Raw genomic sequence first — 20,694 nt, forward strand, 5'->3', positions numbered from 1 at the left:
ATTAAAGCAAAAACAGTTAGGGATAGGAAACAAGATATACATAAACACTACAACAAGGATCAGGAACAGAATTTAATAGAAAAAATACAGTACGGTTAGTAATCATTGTTCTTAGACAAAGTCAAACTTAGATTCAATCAGGAGAGAAATCTACATTATATGTCAGCCATACTGATTGTTTTTGGTGCATGTTTACATATGGGTAAATACATATGTGTGTATATATGTGTTTGTGTCTGAGAGTATGTGGATATGTATGCATATGTATGTGTGTGTATATAGATATGTTTATGTGTGTGGTCTGTGGATGGATATGAATGTATATGTATATATGTGTAGGAGGGGATATGTAAATGTGGGGTTTTGTATGTATGTATATATTTATATATGTATTTATAAATATATCTATGTTGAACTATAATCTACTTGGGGGAGGTAAGAAGGATGAAAGGGGGAAAAAGAATAAAGTTAAAAAAAAGTACATAGATAAAAGAACAACCTACAAGGAAGCAAAGATGGACACTCATGATATTTCTTCTATTATATATTCTTTTTTGAACTAGTAACATATATTTTGAGTCCTCTCTAATGTTCTGTTGGGCACATGACAATGTTCAATGTTATTTTATTTTCCTTTTATGTTTTTATTTTTTTTTAATTAAAAAATCCCTGGGGTCTTATTTTGGGGGCCAAGGATGGGAAATGTGCCCTCTATCAGCTTCTTATTTTAACTAATTCTTGCTAATTAGATATTCATTTTTTTCTGCCACTGGGAGACAATTGACCTTAGACTATATTTTGGCACTAGTTATGGGCTCCAGACACATAGAATCCAATATTTAGCATTAGAAGGGACCTTAAAAATGACCAGCAGGATGATTTCAGAAAGGCCTGGAGAGACTTACATGAACTGATGCTGAGTGAAATGAGCAGGACCAGGACCAGGAAATGATATATATATATATATATATCATTATACACTTCAACAATACTATATAATGATCAATTCTGATGGACGTGGCCCTCTTCAACAATGCGATGAACCAAATCAGTTCCAATAGAGCAGTAATGAATTGAACCAGCTACACCCAGCAAAAGAACTCTGGGAAATTTGTATGAACCACTACATAGAATTCCCAATCCCTCTATTTTTGTCCGCCTGCACTTTTGATTTCCTCCACAGGCTAATTGTACATTACTTAAAAGTCTGATTGTTTTTGTTCAGTAAAATAACTATGTATACATATCCATGTATACATGTCCATACAGTTATTTTGCTGTACAAAAAGAATATTAAACTTATACTTTAACATATTTAACATGTATTGGTCTACCTGCCATCTGGGGGAAGGGGTGATGGGAAGGAGGAGAAAAATTGGAACAAAAGGTTTTGCAATTGTCAATGCTGAAAAATTACCCATGCATAAATCTTGTAAAAAAAAAAAACCTATAATAAAAAAAGAAGGGATCTTAGAGGCTGTTTAATCCAACCCCCTTATTTTTCAGATGAGGAAACTGAGGTCCAGAGAGGCTATAACTTGTTCATGGTCACAACTCATTAAGTGGAAGATCTAGGATTCAAGCTAAGAATTTCAAATCCAAGTCTGGCAAACTTTCCAATGTACCATGATAGCTCTCAGTTCCCCTGCTCTACTTCTGACTCTGGCCTGATGTAGCAGTATCACAACCATCCATAGGAACTCTGATGAAGAAAGCACATTGCTAACCTCCTTTGGGATCTAATGTATCATAGGGATCATCACTTTGGGTGTCAGTGGATACTAAAGTGAAGACGATCTGAGTTCATATCTTCCCTTAGACACTTAGTAGGAGTATGAATCCGAAAAAGTCATTTAACATCTCTGGGATATCTCAGTTTCCTCATCAGTAAAATGTGGATAATTTTATCCAGTCTCCCGGAGTTATGAAATGAAATATTTGTAAAGTGCTTTGCATATCTTAAAGTGCTACATAAATGCTAATTATTATTATTATTGTTGATGTTTTTGTGATTATTTACCATGCACCATTTCAGCAGAAACTTGTTTTTTCTTCCCCATTTCTGGATTCCTGACATAACCAGTAATACGATCCCAGTTATGGCAAGGCAAAACACACCACCAAATATAACTATCCAGATAGGTACAGATGCTACAGTAGGAGGTGTGAATGGAGGGAATTTTTAGAAATTTCCAAGTCTGGTCATTGTTAAAGATGATGTCAAGGTGAAATGAATAGAATACATTTTACATATGTTAGTGGATTTTTAAAAAATAATTTGAGGGAATGAGATAAACATTGGATAGTTCACACCCTGCAACTTAGACAAGAGGATAAAGTAGCACGAAGTAACTGTTACATCAACTTTTTTGATGTAAGGAGCTTATACAAGCTTATGTTGCAAATCTGGGTGTTAACATGGAGTCAAGTGCTTGGTCCATATAGATGATTTCCAATGCTTTTCATCCATATCTCAGTCATGTTTTCTATTTTGGTGAGTCTGAAAGAGAAACCTCTGATCCAAACCATTGTTCTTTAGATTAGATTAGATTTTCCTAATTCAGACAGTTTATAATTTTAACTTAAATGATACAAATCTTTTCCATCATTTCTCCAGTTATGATTTCATCTACCTTCCCTTTCTCCTTGAAATCAGTTTGATTTTCCACATTCTTACATACAGATATAAATACAAATATATTTTGTACCTATGATTTATCTGTAAGCAAGTTGTCCTTTCATTTCTAGAATAAAGGTTGAGGGCAGGGACTATGTAGCATTTACCTCCATGCCTTCAATACTCAGCCCAGTTCCTGGCTATACATTCCAGTTATTAGTCAATTTGTTAAACATGCTGATTATGTCTTGATCCAAGTTATAGAGAATGTAGGAGCTTACTGAATGCAGATTGATTTGCTGATCAGCTTTAAAATTTTTTTTATAAAACATTATTTAGGTTTTGAATTCCAAATTCTATCCCTCCCTCTTTCCCCACTTCCTGAAATGGTAAGCCATCAGATGTAGTTTCGATATGTGCAACTGTAACATTTTCATATTAGTCATTTTGTACAAATAAGAGAAAAAATGGAAAAGTTAAAGTTTATATTCAAATATCAGTTCTTTCTCTGGAGGCAGAGAGTATGCTTCATCATTAGTCCTTTGGAATCAACTTGGATCACTGTATTACTGACAAGAGTTAAGTCTATCATAGCTGACTCTCACACAATGTTGCAGTACAATTCTCCTGATTCTGTTCCACTCAGCATCAGTTCATGTAAATTTTTCTGAAATTATCCTATTTATCATTTCTTACAGAACAATAATATTCCATTGCAATCCTATCCCATAACTTGTTTAGCCATTCCCCAATTGATAAGCATTCCTATGATTTCCAATTCTTAACCACCACAAAAGAGCTGTTATAAATATTTTTGTACAAAGAGGCCTCCCTCCTGTTTTTTGGATATCCTTGGGAGACAGACCTAGTAGTAGTATTGCTGAATCAAAGGGTATGTGGTATAGTTTTATTGGCTTTTGGGCACAGTTCCAAGTTACTCTCCAGAATTAATGGATCAATCCACAATTCCACAATTCCAATTAAGTGTCCCAGTTTCCCCATATCCCTTCTAGTATCCAACATTTTCCTTTTTTTGTCATATTAATTTCATAGGTGTGAGGTGGTACCTCAGAGTTGTTTTAATTTGCATTTCTCTAAATATTTAGAACATTATTTCATATGATTACAGGCAGCTTTGATTTGTCTCTCTGAAAATTGCCAGTGCATATCCTTTGAGCATTTATTGACAGGGAAATGACTTGTATTTTTTACAAATTTAACTGAGTTTTCTATATATTTGAGAAATTAATTTTTTATCAGAGATAATTGTTGCAAAATTCCCCTCTCACCCATTTTCTGCTTTCCTTACAATTTTGGTCTTATTGGTTTTATTTGTGCAAAAACTTTTTTTATATAATCAAAATAATCTATTTTACATGATAAATTTTAATTGAGGACCTCTGAGCTAGTGCTTTGACCATAACCAGTCATTCTAAAAAAACCTTTCTTCTTCAGTGAAAGTTGTTTAGTGGTGTCTGAAGTCAGTGCCACTTTTTCTTTCGAATTGCCAATAAAATTATCTTTTGTCAGTTTTGTCTGGCAGCAAAATGTCCAGTTTTTTTTTCCTGCTCATTATTATTGTCATAGGAAGGCATCATGATGCAGTGGATAGAGACCTAGGTTTAGAGTGGGAAAGACTTTGGTGCAAGCCTCACTGAGGATCTGTAAGCTTTATGAAACATGTAGGCTGTGTGACCCTGGACAAATTGCTTAATCATGTAACACCCCAGGTAAAAAAATTTTTGTTTTGTTTTTAATATTAGCCATTTTCAGTTAGTTTAAGGGCCACTTTTTTTCCAGGAATTACATAATCACATATGTTAGGAGATTTTTCATCATTTTTTCTTCTTTTCTTCTCTTCAAGGACACTTTTAAACTTCTATTTAATAAAGTGCTATAGATTTGAATAAACATGAAAAAGATTAATTGGTCATATGCTATTAACCTGGGCACAAGAGTTTCCTGACAACTCCTAAGTAGTTCTTTCAGTTATCTGTTTATAGGAGCTGATGCTTTTAAATTTTTTCTTTTAATTGACAAGCTTTTAACTCCATTAGAAAAAAAGAAAAAGAAAACCTTTACAACAAATATGTATAATCAAGCAAGACATATTTCCACACTGGCTTATGACTAAAAATCCTTATCTCCTTTTTGGTAAAATGTGGGCAGCATTCATCATCAGTCCTCTGGAATTGTGGTTGATCAATTGTGGTCATTGTATTGATCATAGTATTTAAATGTTTCAAAATTGTTAGTCTTTACAATGTTTTTGTGTAAATTGTTTCCCTACTTCTGTTCACTTTAATTTGCATCAGTTCATGCAACCCTTCCCTGCTCTTTCTCAAACTTATTTCTGATACCTCTTATGATTCAATAATATTAAATTACATGGATATACTGGGCAGCTAGGTGGTACAGTGGATAGAGCACTGGGGTTAGAATCAGGAAGATTGATCTATATGAGTTTAAATGTGGCATTTAGTAGTTGTGTGACCCTGGAGAAGTCATTTAACTCTGTTTGCCTTAATTCTCTGTTTGTAAAATAAGCTGGAGAAGGAAACGACAAAATTAATTTGGTATCTTTGCCAAGAAAACCCCAGAATTGGTGTCATGAAGAGTTGGACAAAATTGAACAAAAACATGTAGATATTATTCAGTCATTCCCCAAATGACTCCTTCAATTTCCTATTCTTTGCCACTGCAGTCACTCAAAATATTATTCAGTCATTCCCCAAATGACTCCTTCAATTTCCTATTCTTTGCCACTGCAGTCACTCAAAATATTTTTTGCTCAAAGATTTAATAGTTATTTACATATCAGAAGGTATGCAGAGTTTAGTAACATTTTGGGCATAGTACCAATTGACAGATCTACCAACAGTGCATCAATGTGCTTATTTCCCCATGACCCCTTCAATGTTTGTTGTTTTCCTTTTTTTATTTTATTTATTTTTTGGCCAACATCACCTATCTGACAGGTGTGAAGGAGAAACTCAGAAACGCTTAATAACCATTTCTCTAGTCATTAAGTGATTTGGAGTATTTTTCATGACCATTAATTGCTTGAATCTTTGAGCATATATCTATTGGGGTGTGATCCAATGTCTTTTGACATTGGTGCCATTCTTTTACTTTGCACCAATACATGGACTAGTGATTATAACACTTATATTCTGATAAATTTGATTTATTCTTTTGGTTTTAAAAGTAGAAAAATCATAAATATTTTTGAGAGTCACATGGACATGGGTAAAGGAAAAATTTTGTAAAGAACTTAAGTAGACATCTTTTTCCTTAGCATTCCTGTACCATCTGCCCCAAGGGAGTTGAAGGAACAAGTTAGTGAATGGAAACATTTATAAACTGCCTTCCACGTGCCAGGTGCTTTGCTAAGAGCTGGGGCTACAAATACAAAAACAAGACAGAACCTGCCTTTAAGGAACTTACATTCTAATAGGGAACACATGGTCAGAGATGGTTAAGTCGGATTGTAAAAAAGTTAAATGACAATCCTTTTTTCAGAAGCAATAGCAATATTGATTTGATTATAGTTCCTAGAGCAGGAGCTGGAAGTGGAAAGGAGAGAGAAAATGCAGGAAGCATTAGCTCTTATGGTGTAGTGCTTGGGAACAATTCCCAACTCATAGGACAGAAGCCTGGATGATTGCCTCTAATCCTATAGCTCACAAGCCCCTGTTAGTATATTTGCTTTTAATAGTCAGCCAGAGGATACAATTAGCTCAAAGCAAAGGCACTTCCTGAATCGACAGAGTAAGCTTTTTTCACAAACCTGGAAGCACTCTCCCACAAATATATCTAGCATCAGCAGCAGAGAAAATAGATACACATAGAGGAATAAAATGAAACGTTTTAGCTTGATTAAATGTTAAAGAGCTTTAGCTCCTTCTAAAGCCTGACAGAATCAGGCAATAACCTCTTTCCAGACATCACAATACACTTTATGCCCCAGCTGAACTAGCCACCTGGTCATTTCCAAACTCAGTATCTTACCTCTCTCCACTGGATTGATGCAGACTCTTTCCCATGCATAAAATACATTTCTTCTTTACCTTCACCCTTATCTCCATACAAATAGGCTTTTCTCATAATTTTGTTCCCCTCCCCTTGTAATTCAAATAGCCTTGAATTTATCTTTTAAAATTTTGTTGCCATGGGGCAGAATACAAGTCCTCAGAGGCAGAGACATTTGTCATTCTTGTCTGATTTATATACAGTAGGTACTTAATGTTCATTAAACTGACCCAGTGATTTCTTTGATATAGGTTCTTTCTACAGCCATGAAGACCACAACCTCTCGATGTCTCATCATTTTGTAAGACTCTTGTTCTTGCTCTTCCATGATTCCTCTACAAGTTGAACAGCCAAGGAATTTCCTCAGAATCTCTTGATATGGCAAAGATACCAATGGAACACGAAGACTTGCCTCCAGTCTCTCTCTCTTTTTTTGGTTATATATTTTTCTGATGGTGACATCCTTTATGGTTCTTATTACTTCACCAAAATCAATTCAATAAACATTTAAAAACCCTACTTTGTGCCAGCTACTGTGCTTTCTACTGGGGTACAAAATGAGATCCACGTGAAATCAAAAGTTTTGTTTAACTATTCATACAAGTGAAACTAATTGAATAATGCCTTTTGTCAAAACTCTGATTTGATATGCAGTCAAATGAACAATCTTTTTCATCAGTAGATATATTTTGGAAAGATTACATATGAACAGTGAGTTGGGTTTGGAGATGAACAGTAGGAAGAAAGGTTGCCTTTGGAAAACTGCAAAATTCTTTAATAATCCCACACTTCTTTCTGAAACAAAATCCCATCTTTTCAATACTAATATTTTTTTTAATCTATGTCCTTGAGTCATGGAACACTATTATTTCCAAAAAACTGAAAGGATCACCAAAAAGGCAAGGGAGAGGCACTATGACAGACACCAATGGACTATCATTATCTCACAAACAAAACATTGTGGAGAATTACTACAAAGAATATCATTAGAGTAAGGTATAATCAACAAAAGAGTAGGGTTAATCAATAGGGAGAGTAAGGAGTAGCCAAGGGATAATGATGTCAAGAAAACTCAGGGAAAGCCTTCAACAGGCTATTGGGTGAATCTCCCTCTGTCTCAGCTCACCATGGCGGACCTATAGACAAGAAATGCAAAAATTATGGAGATACATTGAAGAGATCACAGAGCCATTTGAAGATAAATTCCTTGGTTTATTCCAAGCATTTGGACCCTCCTGTCTTTTCAGATAACATGAACATCGATGTGTCAATGACCTCACAATTATGTCATCTTCCTCAGGGATATTTTCTGTGTTTACTAGTGCAGATATTGATCCTTGCATATTTTAGTGCCTTTTTATTTACAAATGCAGCATGCACATCCGAAGCTATACTATTATGAAAATGTTGAAGCTTCACTGTCAATGACAGAAAGATGAGCTTATTGCAGAAAATTGACAAATTATCTTCATTTTTTCTATGTTCATTGTCCTTCCAGGTTCATCCTTAAATATTCTTTGAATGATCCAGCTTAGAGAGGTATGTTTTCAAATTTACAGAAAACTGTTTTTTTCTTTCTCAATGTTTTCTGAGGTATAATGTGAAGGCAGAATTAGCACCCTGGATGCCTTAGAATCAGCAGGAGTCAGGATAAGCAAAAGTCCTTGGTCTTTATTCTTGATCTTAGGGGTAGAATTGAAGGGAATGGACACAGCAATCTCCACACCTTCTTTTTCTTCTACCTCCAAAAAGTAACTCTGGATTGTCTTACTCCACCCTCTAATCCCTCTTACAATTCTCTGTACACACCAACAAATCGAACCAGCACAGAACATCCAAGCATATGCTAATAGAGTTATTATCCAATAAGTAATTAGCCTTAAATGCTCGGTTGTCCAAGTGCATCTGCTCAGAGTTTCAGCCCTTTACAGTAATACTTCCAGATAATTTCCCATCATTGTCCACCATAAGATGTTGCAAATGTATTTAAATTCTAAATCAGTGCCGACCCTTGACTGCCATTTATTTCCAGTAGGCAAGATCAAGTGTTTGCTGGTGGATCAAGTGTTTATTGGTAGATCAAGTGTTTGTTGGGCTCTTTTGGTTTCCTCATTGTGGAGATTAATTTATGCTAGTTAAATTTCCTATTAAGATTGTGATAGTTTGTGTTAATATTTCTTCTTTTATCCATTTTCTACTTTGGGGATATAATATTGTTTATTTAAATATGTTAGCTCAACAGTATTATATCTTCTTATTTTTATAATTTTAATTTTGTATTGATTTTGACACCTTTTTCAACAATTCAGTGACCTGTCTGTACATAAAAATTTTTATTTGGCAATGACTTCCCCATCAACAATCTTTTGTTTATCTGTTAAAGTGTATTCAATTTTATTTCTTACAATGTTTTTTGGATAATATTCCTTGGATTATTAAGATTATTTGGATACTTAAGGTATTAAGAAATTAAGTAAGCTTTAAAATGAACTCCCAAAGGAGAAAATTAGGCACAGATTTACATTGTATTAAACAAAGAAAAATTAATTCAAATATTACATAAATTGTTAGCAAAAAGAGAGAAAGAAGGAATACTACTAAACTCCTTTGAGACAAAAATAGTCCTGATACCTAAATCATAGAGAGATAAAACAGAGAAAAAAACCACTACTGATAAAAGTTCTTCATCCTGTGTGTGTGTGTGTGTGTGTGTGTGTGTGTGTGTGTGTATGATGAAGCCTATGAACCTCTTCTCAGAATCATGTTTTTATACTCATAAAATGAAACATAGGATTAAAATGGGAATCAATTATACTGAAATACAATTTTCAAAATATTTTTGAAAAACAAGGTTAAGAATTCTTTTAATAGCAATAATAATTAAAGGTCTCTGCTATAATGTTAGTGCATTAGCTGTAACTATCTTCATGGTGATCATTTTCACAAATCCTTTGTAATTAAAGAGACCAAGTATCTCATGACATAGAATTTCTTCTGGCCTCTGGACAGAGGCTATATGCACACAAATATATCTAACAACTCTTATATTATCCAATGAATTAGTCAAACTTCCATTTAGCTACACTTTCATTTTGTGTTCCTGTTTCACTTAAGTGAATACTTTAAAGTGATACTTTAAAAATTGATGTGATTCAGTTGCTACAATAGTATTTCTATTCATAATGATCAATAGACAAGGATCTCACATTGAGAGTACTGTCAGCTAAGTAATTATTTATAGTCTAAAATTATGATTTTTAAAAACATTCTCTACTCTCTTTTCCACCTCCTCTGCCACAATCACTGAAGAATAAGAAGGAAACCATACAGGACTGAGGGAAATTGTGGATTTTTCTTTGATTCATTCATTGCCACAGTCAAACAATTCATCATCAAACCGCTGGTCTATTGATGGCAACTTCTCTCTAGACATACATATGAAGCTGGTCTTCAGAAAAAAGAGATCATCAGTTGATCTCACTCAACTCCCTACACATCTTCCCCTCTCACCCATTTTCTGCTTTCCTTATAATTTCTTCTTTACCTTCACCCTTATCTCCATACAGATAAGCTGTATCTACTCACTCAAAGAAACTGTTTCTTATATGTTAGAATCAGCCACAACCTTCAACATTCTGGCAATGTTAAGAATACAGGGTTATCTCCATGCCATGATGAAGAAATCGGCTAGTCAACAAACATGTACAAAGTTCTATGTTCTAAGTTCAGGGGATAAAACAAAAGCAAAAACTTGCTTCCTTCCCTCAAGGAGCTTACTTTCTAAAAATGAAGGCAACATATAAACCATTATGTGCATACAAGAAAGATATGGCATAAATTGGGAATAATCTCAGAAAACAGGGGGAAAGAGGATTAGGAAAGACTTCTTGCAGTGAGAACCCAGTAATATATGTAATGAATTCAGATCAATAGTTTTATGTATTAAGCTCTATTTAGTTTTACATGAATAGGTAAAAAGGGAGTGAAGTATAAGAATAAACCAAGATTAGGGCAAAGAATAAGTACTGATAAAACAAGGGGACACTGGTCTGTAGAATGGAGGATACAATGTAGTTGAACTGATTCACCAAAGAGTAGTACTAAGGAATGGAGAAGAGTAATCAATGTGGGGATATTATCCTGGGAAAGAGCTGAGAGAGTTGAAGAACTGAGATCATGGTGCAGCCAGGGTTCATAATTGTAAGGCAGATGCTAAGACAGAATGATTAAATAATCAGAAAAAGGAATTTCAGAGTCCATGAAAGTGAAAATGGAATTCTTCTGAGTCACAGCAAGATCAAGGCTCTGATCATCTCACAGAGGGGAGGTGGAAGAGCAGGTCATGGAAAATGGGCAGATTAAAGAATTAGAAGTGTTTCCTCAAATAGATATATATGTTGAAGTTCCCAATATGAGGGTAAGAATTGTGTTAGAAAGACTGTGGGGAAGGAAGAAGAGTGTCTCTGTGGGGTCAATGGGGAACTACTACCAAATCTTGAGAAGGTAATTCATTTGGATTAAATGGCCCTCAAGGTAGGAAAGGTTATAATATTGGCAATGAGTAGGAGTGGTAAGGGAGCCAGTGGATGTGTAGGGAGGGGCTTATGAGAGTGCAACCAGGGACAGAAAAGGAAGCTGGGGATGGTCGCCTATCAAGTTTTGGTGACAGCCAGAAGATAGAAGGGGAAGTTTGTCATCTATGAAGCAGCACTACAGAAAGAAGAGTGAAAAGGGGGCAGATCTATGGTTGAGCTGGCTGGGATTAAGGGAGCAAGCAGTGGGACTTGGGAAATATGGTTTGTATGATGGGAGTTCAGAAGCTAGAATCCAGGGAAGCAGGAGCTAGGGATCCAAGATAAGTCTGCTCAGAGGCTGGCCTCTGGAGCACTAGGGAAGGCCCTGGGGTAAATACAAAGGCTACTAGCCAACAGCCAGGGATCCAGGACTGATGAAGGGATCTTTGGAAAGTCTCAGGAGACTAGTGGAGAAAGGGAGGCCTGAATATGCATCTGAAATTCCATCAAAGTAGGACTTGGGTAAGGCAGCATACTGGATCTTTGAAAAATCAAGGAGATCAGGAGGATGCTTTAGGACTGGCAATAGGAACATTCTGATTTTTATAAAGGAGGAATATTCTTTGAACTATATGATCTCAGCTTTGATGGCTATCAAATTTTTGATGGTGAAATTTTAGATTGTATTGTTACATTTGATCCAAACACTTGAGTGTTTGGAAAGAAATGCAAAGATCAGTAAGAAGCTTGAACTCATCTATAACTATTTACACAAACATTTTCTTTTTTGGTATGTCTATTAGACTAAGGGATCAGTAATGGTGGGGACACAGTATTAAATAAAGTGCTATTTTGAATGACAGAAACAGGATTGAAAGATAATCTTGATAAACTTGAGCACTGCAGTTACTGAATTGTCATTCAACAGGAATAAATGCAAATTTGATTTGTAGTGACACTGATCTCTGTCTCAGCTCAGAATATTGTCACTGTTTGCTCTCCACACTCATGCTTCCATGGTTTCTTTTGAGTGCCAGCTTAAGTCCCACCTTTCACAAAAAACCCTATTTAGTCCTCTTTAATACTGACACCTTACATCTGAGATGACTCTCAGTTGATCCTATCCATATATTGCTTGCATGTTGTCTCCCACAGATGGTGGGAGATGATGAGCAATTGAGGGCAAGGATTGTTTTTTTTCTTAGTATCCCGAGAGCTTGATGCATTGTCTGGCACATAATAGACAAATTCTGCTTGACTGACCCGAGTTAAAAAGAATTAGCTGTACAAAGTCATAAAGAAGCAAACATCACTAGACAGTAGTCCACATGAGAAGAATTTCCATGCTTCAGTGGACTGCAAACTCAAATGTGAATAAACAATATGATTTACCAGAAGAAAAGCTACCTTGTCCTTAGGCTGCATTAATAAAAAGTGTCTGGCTCTATTGGACACGAAAAGTCTTACTATCTTGGCCATTCTTCCTTGACAAGATGACATTTGGAATATTGTGTTCAGCTCTCAGGACTCTGTTGTAGGAAGGACATTTATAGTTTGGAAGGTAATCTAGAGGAGGTTACCAGAATTCTAAGGACACTAGAACTTGAAACCATATGGAGGTCACATGAAGGAATTGATAATGTTCTGCATGGGGAAGGAGATACGACAGTTATCTTCAAGTACATTATAGTGGAAGAACTGATCTTGGAACTCAAAGATCCTAAGTTTGAATTCTACATAGTTTTATGATTTTATTTTTAATCCTACATGGTTTTATCTTAGGCAAGTAATCAACTTCCCAAGACTTCAGCTTCTTTACTTGCTTCCAATTAGAATCAAATACTTTGAAGATTAATGCAGTTTGTATTTTTGCTTTGTTTTCCTAGTCACTTAATAAAAATGCTTATTATTGCTGTATCTGTAAAATAAGGGGTTTGGGTTATATGGCCTCTGAAGCTCCACTCTCACGGATCATTCTTTCTCTTTCCACTCCTAACAAATTATATGTGGTTATATGGGCAAGAGTCACCAGGATGGGAAGACATGGGTGACTTAGGAAGCGTCATTGAAAGAAACATCCAAATAGATGAGATATGTTGGAGTTCAGATCCTCTAGTTTACTGATCAGAGAGACAAATATATATATATCCCTCAAATGCTCATAGACTTGACACAAAGTACTATCACAATAGTTTTTTTTTTTTTTCCTGGTATTCTCACATCCCTTTTCTTTTTTTTTTTTTTTTTTTGGGGGGGGTCATCTACCAATTAGCATCGTGTGAGTATATCTGCATTCCTATTACCATTAATGATTTAGAACTTGTTTTCATGTGTTATACAATTCTTTTGGAAACAATTCGTATCCTCCAACTACTTTCTCAAGAATTTTATTTATCACTATTAAGTTTCATCTTATTAACCTGATGTTCTGACTTTTCAAGATCTTTTTTGAATCCCATTATTTTCATAGCTTTGTGTTGGCTAACTTTGATAAGCTTGCCACATATTATGCCTTTTAAGTTTTTGATGAAAATGCTAAATGACCTAGGTCAAGCAGAGATCCAAGAAGCACTTCTTCATAGTTTATAGTGAAGCACTAGCCTATTTTTTTGGCCAGATTATTATTCTAACCACACCAGCACTTAATCCATAGCTCCCCACTTTGTCAACAAAATAGCGTTACACCTTTATGAAATAATGCTAAAACCTAGCTAGCATTTCCTGGATCTAAGATTCTAGTAACCATGACAAAAAATAAATGATTTAAGAGATGGCATAACATTTTTTATGAAGTTATGTGAGTTATTTGTGATTACTGCTTCCTTTTCAGATGTTCACAACTCATCCCTTTAATATCACCTTGTAGGATTTTGCCAAGGATTAAAATCAAACTGTTATATGGCTCATATAGGCTATATATAGTTTGCAGACTCCATTTTTTCCCCCCTCATCCCCTTTTTGATAATTCATCTTTTGAAAATCACTGATTCTGGCTCCACAAACAGTTTACAGTTTTTAGTGTGTTAAAGACATAGTTCATGCAACTAAGGTAAACACACTAGGAATATGTGGATGCTCCTCTTCCTATCATCTTGTATTAATCATTCCAGCTCACTGCACTCCACTCCTTTCACTTTAACATAGAAAACTTAAAGGATTACTTTTCTCCAATGTCTCTTACTTTCCTTTCTACCCTAGGATTAATCCCTTTTCGTCTTTTCCTCAACCTAATGAAAACCTCTAAAATCAAACAGAAGCCATTTTATTGAGGAGGTAATCTTAGATTTCTTTACCCAATATCATCTCATTCTGAGATTTACCATTTCTAACATTAGTCTTAATAGTATTTTTGCGGATTCTCCATTATCTGTCCTTGCTTCTATCTTCTATACATATATATATATTTTAAAAATTAAAAGTGTTTGACAAATTTCCTCTGCATCCAATTAGTCTCTTTCGTTACCTTCTCTTCTCTTCAATGTTGTCTTTGTATTTACAGAATTTCATTCAAAAGAGCTTTTCTTTCTTCCTAAACTGACTTCTCTTGTACAGTTTCAGAAAAGATTGTCCTACCTTTCTGAATGGTGGAAATCTGTTCTTCAAACATCTTGTGTGCATAACAAGGTACTCTCAGCATTACATTCCTCTATTACAAATGCTAAGAGGAAAGACCACTCCATTTGGAGTTTTCATCATGTCTATGATTGTATCTTATTGGTTTCTTCACCTTTTGAAGACAGGGAAATTCTGCCTGATAATTTCTAACTGAGGAGTGGAGACATTTTTTGTCTAAATGCTTTCCACCAAGCCTTTCGTCCATTTCCTGGGATTCTTTATTGGTGTAACTTCTTAGTGCTCCCTCTCTCATCACCTGCTGCCATTTTATCTATCCTTTCTCCTCCAAAGTTATAGTTCAGTTATAAACCGCATCTCAAGTCTTAGCAAAATCTGTCAAGTCAAATCATGTCTCGCCATTGTAGGTTCTCCAATCCATGGGCTCATTCCTCAATTATAATGTAATTTGAGGAATGCTGCTGAAAGTCCTATCCCAACAATGTTTCACCTTTTGTGAAATTGTCCTACTAGAGAACCTTTGAAGTCCTCCTCATTCCTTTGAGGTAGTCTCCCAATTAAAATGTGCTTATCTCTATGAAGAATGGGAAAAAAAGCTCTGATCTTAGGAATCACCTAGACTTGGATTCAGTTCTGAAACTAATAGGTGAAACACTTCCTCTTTCTAAGTTTCATCACTAGTAAAATGAAGGGATTCAATTAAATTGAAAATTTTTAACTTTTGGTTTCAGGGATCTCTTTGGCAGAATTACTAAGCCTGCATTCATAATTAAAGGAAATGCTAAATTTCAGTTACAAGTTAGTGAAAATAAAGATGTGAATAAAAATAATCTGAAGCCAAAAGATTATTAGATTTCTTGGGTTTTGTCTCCTGGGAACTTCTGAGTGTTTCAATTTTTTTCTTTCTAACAAACATTCCTATTCTAGCTTGAGAATATATTAAAGCTGTTTTATGTCTTGTTCTCAAAGTCTTTTTGATTATAGATTTGCTAGGTTCCATCCAAAGAATTCTCACCTGCCCTTGTTACAACATTCAATGAAGGAAAAACAAAGAGATTTCCATGTAGAAGGGACCATTAAGATTAGATAAAATCCCTAATGTGCCAGGTAGCACCAGATTTTCTAGCTTCTGAGTTCTCATTTTCAGGATTTGTTTTTTGGTAAACAGGCTCATGATTCGTCCCATTTCTGCTTAAAATGGGAAATGTCTTAATTCAATTAGGATCTAGTTTACCTTATCAAAAATCCAGGCAAGGAACAGTAAAGAATAAAAAGCATTTAATTTGAACATAAAAGTATTCTCAGCATCCATCTTCCAAATAAGTTCATTCTCCTAAAAACTTGTATGTCATTGAGGACAGTATTTTAACTTGAGTGTACAGTTTGCCTTACATTAAAGCTGGAAAACTTGAATCCTGGTGACTTTGCCTCTGCCTACTAACATTTATGTTGAATTACCCTCTGAAGACATCAGGCTTCTTGGGTTTGGAATATGCCAAATTCCTAACTCCTTTATCTATTATATTGACTATCTCATCAATAAATGCTTCACTCTCACAACCTCTTGTAACACTCAATAGTCCCTCTCCACTTCCATGGTCCCCATAAATGATTCTGCTCATTGTAAAACACAAATCTTATAGGAAATAAGGTCTTGAAAATTTGTCTCAAACTTTATTTTTTGGACCAAAATTATTGGAAAATGAAATTATGGAAAGTTCTTTAATTACAGATTTGTAGTGGACCCAGTTGGCAGGATTGTACAATTTTTTCTGGAAGCACTCAGCAATATGCAAATAGGAATATAGAAAGCTACTGAAAGTGATGTGAAATTAGGACAAGGGCAGGGGGCCAAAGAATTCAGAGGGGTAGAGGACTATACCTGAAAGAATGTTCAACTTTAGGGTTAAGTCTGTGAAGGGACTGGAGGTCATAGAAAATGAAAAATAGGTATAAAAGGAGTGAGGCAGAGAAAGAGATGAAAGGACAAGGCTCATTACATAAAGAGGAAATCAGCTGGGAGAATCTGGCAGTTATGAATGATTTGACATTTTAGGTATGATCAACTATCCGGATAGTTCAGAGGAATTAATGAGGGGAATGGAGGAAATTGTACTGAGAAGCTAGTCCTTTTTTTTTTTTTTTTTAAGGGACAAATCATTTTGTAATTGTAAATTAAGAAAAACCAGTTTATGATTATGGCAATCACAAAAAGTGGGGCACACCCAAATGCCTAGAATACAATCAACTAGTAAATAGGGGAAATTTTAATAAATTCATCTTATCTCAGATACATATTCACACTCTTTTTTTTTCAGAAAAATCTTGATTTATTGTATGTACTCTTGACCTGATATTTAGGCAAGTCATAAACAAAGATATTAGTCAATTCAATTAAAATTTTTTTCATAATATATGCAAACACTATGCTAGAGATGCAAGCATGTAAAAGAAAAGACGGGAATGACAAATAACATCTGCAAACTAAAGGCTGAATGACAGCATCTTAGAATCTTAATATTCTTTTTTCTCTATCAATTCTATAACACACGCAAAGTCCATAGTTTTAATTACGGCCAACTAGCCATGGTTTTGCCCAAGAGCCAGGCAATTTGAAGGGCATCGATATTAACAACTAAAATTTAACACCTAGTTAGCAAGGCTAATAGTTCAAATGAAGTGCCATCAGCAACTATAGTAACCATTCCTTCCTTTTAGTCTACTAAAGTTATCTTAATTGCTTGAATTATTTTTACATTTTGAATTTCAAAGTTGATTTTAGCATTGCTTCATGAATCTCCCCATGTTGCTTGCCCTGGGCACCAAAACTTGTTAGCTAATGGCTCTGCCAAAATACTCTAGAAAACATTATAATTTCATTACATTAAACATTACATTAAATTTAAATGAATGCTACAGAGATTTAAATTTAATTTCTTAAGATACTAATTATACATAGCTCATTAAATGAGTACTTATTAAAATCTAGCATCTTAAATTTTAAGTATTTTTGAATGCCTAACACTTTAAAAGCATTAGCTGACATAGTTAAAGTTAATCACTGAACCTAATGCAACATTACCTTTACCATTTAATGATAATGCACATCTGGAAGGCCAAGACTGCTCCTATCAAGCTGTGCTATATCAATGAAAAAAGTCATGCAAAATTTCTAACTAGCTACTATTGATCTTAACACAAAAGATAACAGAGAAAATGAGTTTAAGTTGCAGGGAGAGATTCAGCATGGTCAAGAGAAAAGACTTTTTGCTGTTAATGTCAATTAAATACTAATCTAAATGATTTAAGGCTGTGAGGCCATAACATTTTTATCTTTAAAAAAGGAGTTGTTCAATTATAGACATTAATATGGTAGAGGTGAGCAAAGAAATTATTCAAGTAATTCAAAATATCAGATCTCAAAAATAGTTGCCTTATTTTATGTCTAATGGTCACTTATTACTTTTTGCTGAAATATTTCTTTCTTAATCTTGTTTTAATATTAAAATCAATTTGTATACCCCAGACACATACCACAAGCTATCAGAAAAAAACCCATAAATGTTCAAGGTAGCAGTAATTACTTGGGTTGGGGTAATAAATGTGTTTTATATACTCTGCAAACTGGGCAATTAAAAGCTGGTTCAAGGACACAGACATTGGATAGTGGTTAGCATAATACAAAAAGCAAAAGGGCTGGGCCAAACACTTCTTGGAATATATTTGATCTTTATAGGTTTATTTTAAAATTAGAAGCAAGAATTGACACATTTTCAATTATTAGGTTGTAGAACAGCCCTTGAAGTAAAATAGTAGAAACATGGGCATATCAGGAGCTACTTGAAGAAACGATCTACATACATGACCCATGTTATTATTCAACAAACATTCATTAAACATCCCTATAAGTAGAACACTGAGCAGTGGCTCAAAAAAATACAAAGTTTGATAAATAAGATATGGTCATCATTCTCATAAAGCTTATAGTCTAAAGGGTGCTAAAGGAATGTATTCACCAATAAACATAACACTAAAAATTACATGATAAATACGAAAGAGAGGGAAAAAGATATAATATACTGGCGGGGGGGGGGAGAAGGGGAGGAGGGGAAGAGGAGAGAAATCATGACCTAGTAGGCAAATCATTTAAGTGTAAGGTCAGTATGAAATTAAATCAATTAGAATGTGAGAGACATCACTCACTCTACAAAAGCTTGTGCTACATGACAATGTGGAATTCCCTTTTGTTATATATATATAACGTAAGCAATTCCGAACTTTTCAAGTGCCTTGCCACCCTAACCAAGAAGATCTCATTTGGAAGGTCTGCAAGTCCTCCCCTGTGCCAGAAAAAGAACTCTATAACATAGCTAGCAGGCACCTAGCCTTCTTTCACCTGAAGAATTCGGAAGAAGAGGATCACTGCTTCCTGAACAGCTCATTCTACATTGGGAGGGCTCTCCTGGTCAGAAATGCAGTCCTCAACCACCAGCCCTAAATTTGCCTCTGATAACTTCCAATCATTTTTCCTAGTTTTGCCTTCAGGTGCAAGCAGAAAGTCAATCCCTCTTCCCAGCAAAAACCTTCAAATTCTTAGTTCTCTTCATCAGCATTTGAATTGCCTTTTAGTGTTTGCAGACTGTCTATTTTAAGCCTCGTAACAAGCCTACTAGTAGATATTACTGGCATTATCATCCTTCTGATACAGGAAGGAAGGAGTAAACTGAGACTGCGAGGTGGTGATTTTCCTACAATCAAATAGCTAGCCAAGGTCAGAGGTAGCATTTTAACCCAGGTCTTCATGTCTCCAAGCTCAGAACTCTATCCTTTAGGTCCTGCAGTCTATTTCGTTTACTTCTTACTCTTCTCTCTTCAGGCTAAAAAAAGCCAGTCCTTTCAACCAATCCTCAGGGTACAACCTCAAGGCCCTTTGTTATCCTGGTTCCCTTGGTAATGTTCTAGAATTTTGTGAGGAATTGAAGTTAAACTCATTGACCTATAATTTATAGACTACTTTCTTACTTAAAAACAAAATTTAGAACAAAAACAACAGAGACATTTGCCTTTTTCCAAACCTGCAATACCTTTCTTATTCTCCATGATCTTTCAAATAATTAATTCAGCACTTGATGACGGAGCTCATGTTGGTCTGATGATGGTGAATTTGAGGGCCAGAGCTAAATGCTCTTTTAATTTTCTCCCTATTTATTTTATCAAATCTACCTGTTAGCCATTTTGGTTCTGTCCTTTTCAGTCCAAAGGTCATTCTCCCTAGCAGAGAAAACAGAAGAAAAATAAAAGATGAGCAGCTTTGCCTTCTTTCTCTTGTCTTTCATGGTCTCATCTGCACTCATCTGTGAGCTCCAAAAAAATTAGAAAAAAGCCCAAAGTAAAAAACTCAGATTAAAAGCATTTTTTTGAGTTGAGCCAATACCAAATGGTCCCATCACAAGTAAACCAAAAGATACAACCTTTGCTAGAAATGTGCACTCCTTCCCATGTGAACAATCATATGGCAGTTGAGAGCAATAATGGTATAAAGTGAGCTCACTTGCAAAACATTAGTGTATCTTTAGATTATAAGCAGCATATTTCTCACCAGATGCTTAAAAACTCACATAAGGCTACAGGAAACTTGATGTGAACTTGATGATAAAACTGAATGGACAATAAATTAGCATAAAATGGAATGGATTGGCTGAGATTTCCACATTAATTTGTTTTACCAAAGATTAAATTTATCTGGATCTATCAGATTTAGACTATTTAGAATATTATTAGGCTGATGTTCTCGCTTAAGTGGCAATGGTACAAAGTTGTCTGCAATTCCCTACCTTTCTCACCTATCTCTGAATGATCTTTACGTGAATATCCTATCAATACTTTAATGGTATTTCTGATGAAAATAATAAGGAGACTTTTGAAGATTATTTTTCCCAACATCTTTGCCATCATATA

The 20,694-nt window shown here is 35.0% G+C and overlaps 1 protein-coding gene across 3 annotated transcripts in view; it reads right to left on the minus strand.

Annotated features, from left to right (window-relative positions):
• Window positions 1-20,694, minus strand: part of BTBD8 (BTB domain containing 8) — a 157,609-nt gene that overhangs the window by 22,175 nt on the left and 114,740 nt on the right. The window contains exon 18 of one of the 3 annotated variants that reach the window (XM_051999998.1): window positions 4,355-4,511. The exons of 1 other annotated variant lie outside the window; for it this stretch is intronic. In XM_051999998.1, coding sequence (XP_051855958.1) covers window positions 4,501-4,511 — 11 coding nt within the window. In that variant the 3' untranslated portion in view covers window positions 4,355-4,500. Of the gene's footprint in view, window positions 1-4,354; window positions 4,512-14,118; window positions 20,008-20,694 lie in introns of those variants that run through there. One more of the 3 variants, XM_051999996.1, reaches the window with a different exon arrangement.

The sequence above is a fragment of the Antechinus flavipes genome, chromosome 4 (genome assembly GCF_016432865.1).
Source record: "Antechinus flavipes isolate AdamAnt ecotype Samford, QLD, Australia chromosome 4, AdamAnt_v2, whole genome shotgun sequence".
Taxonomy (NCBI): domain Eukaryota; kingdom Metazoa; phylum Chordata; class Mammalia; order Dasyuromorphia; family Dasyuridae; genus Antechinus; species Antechinus flavipes.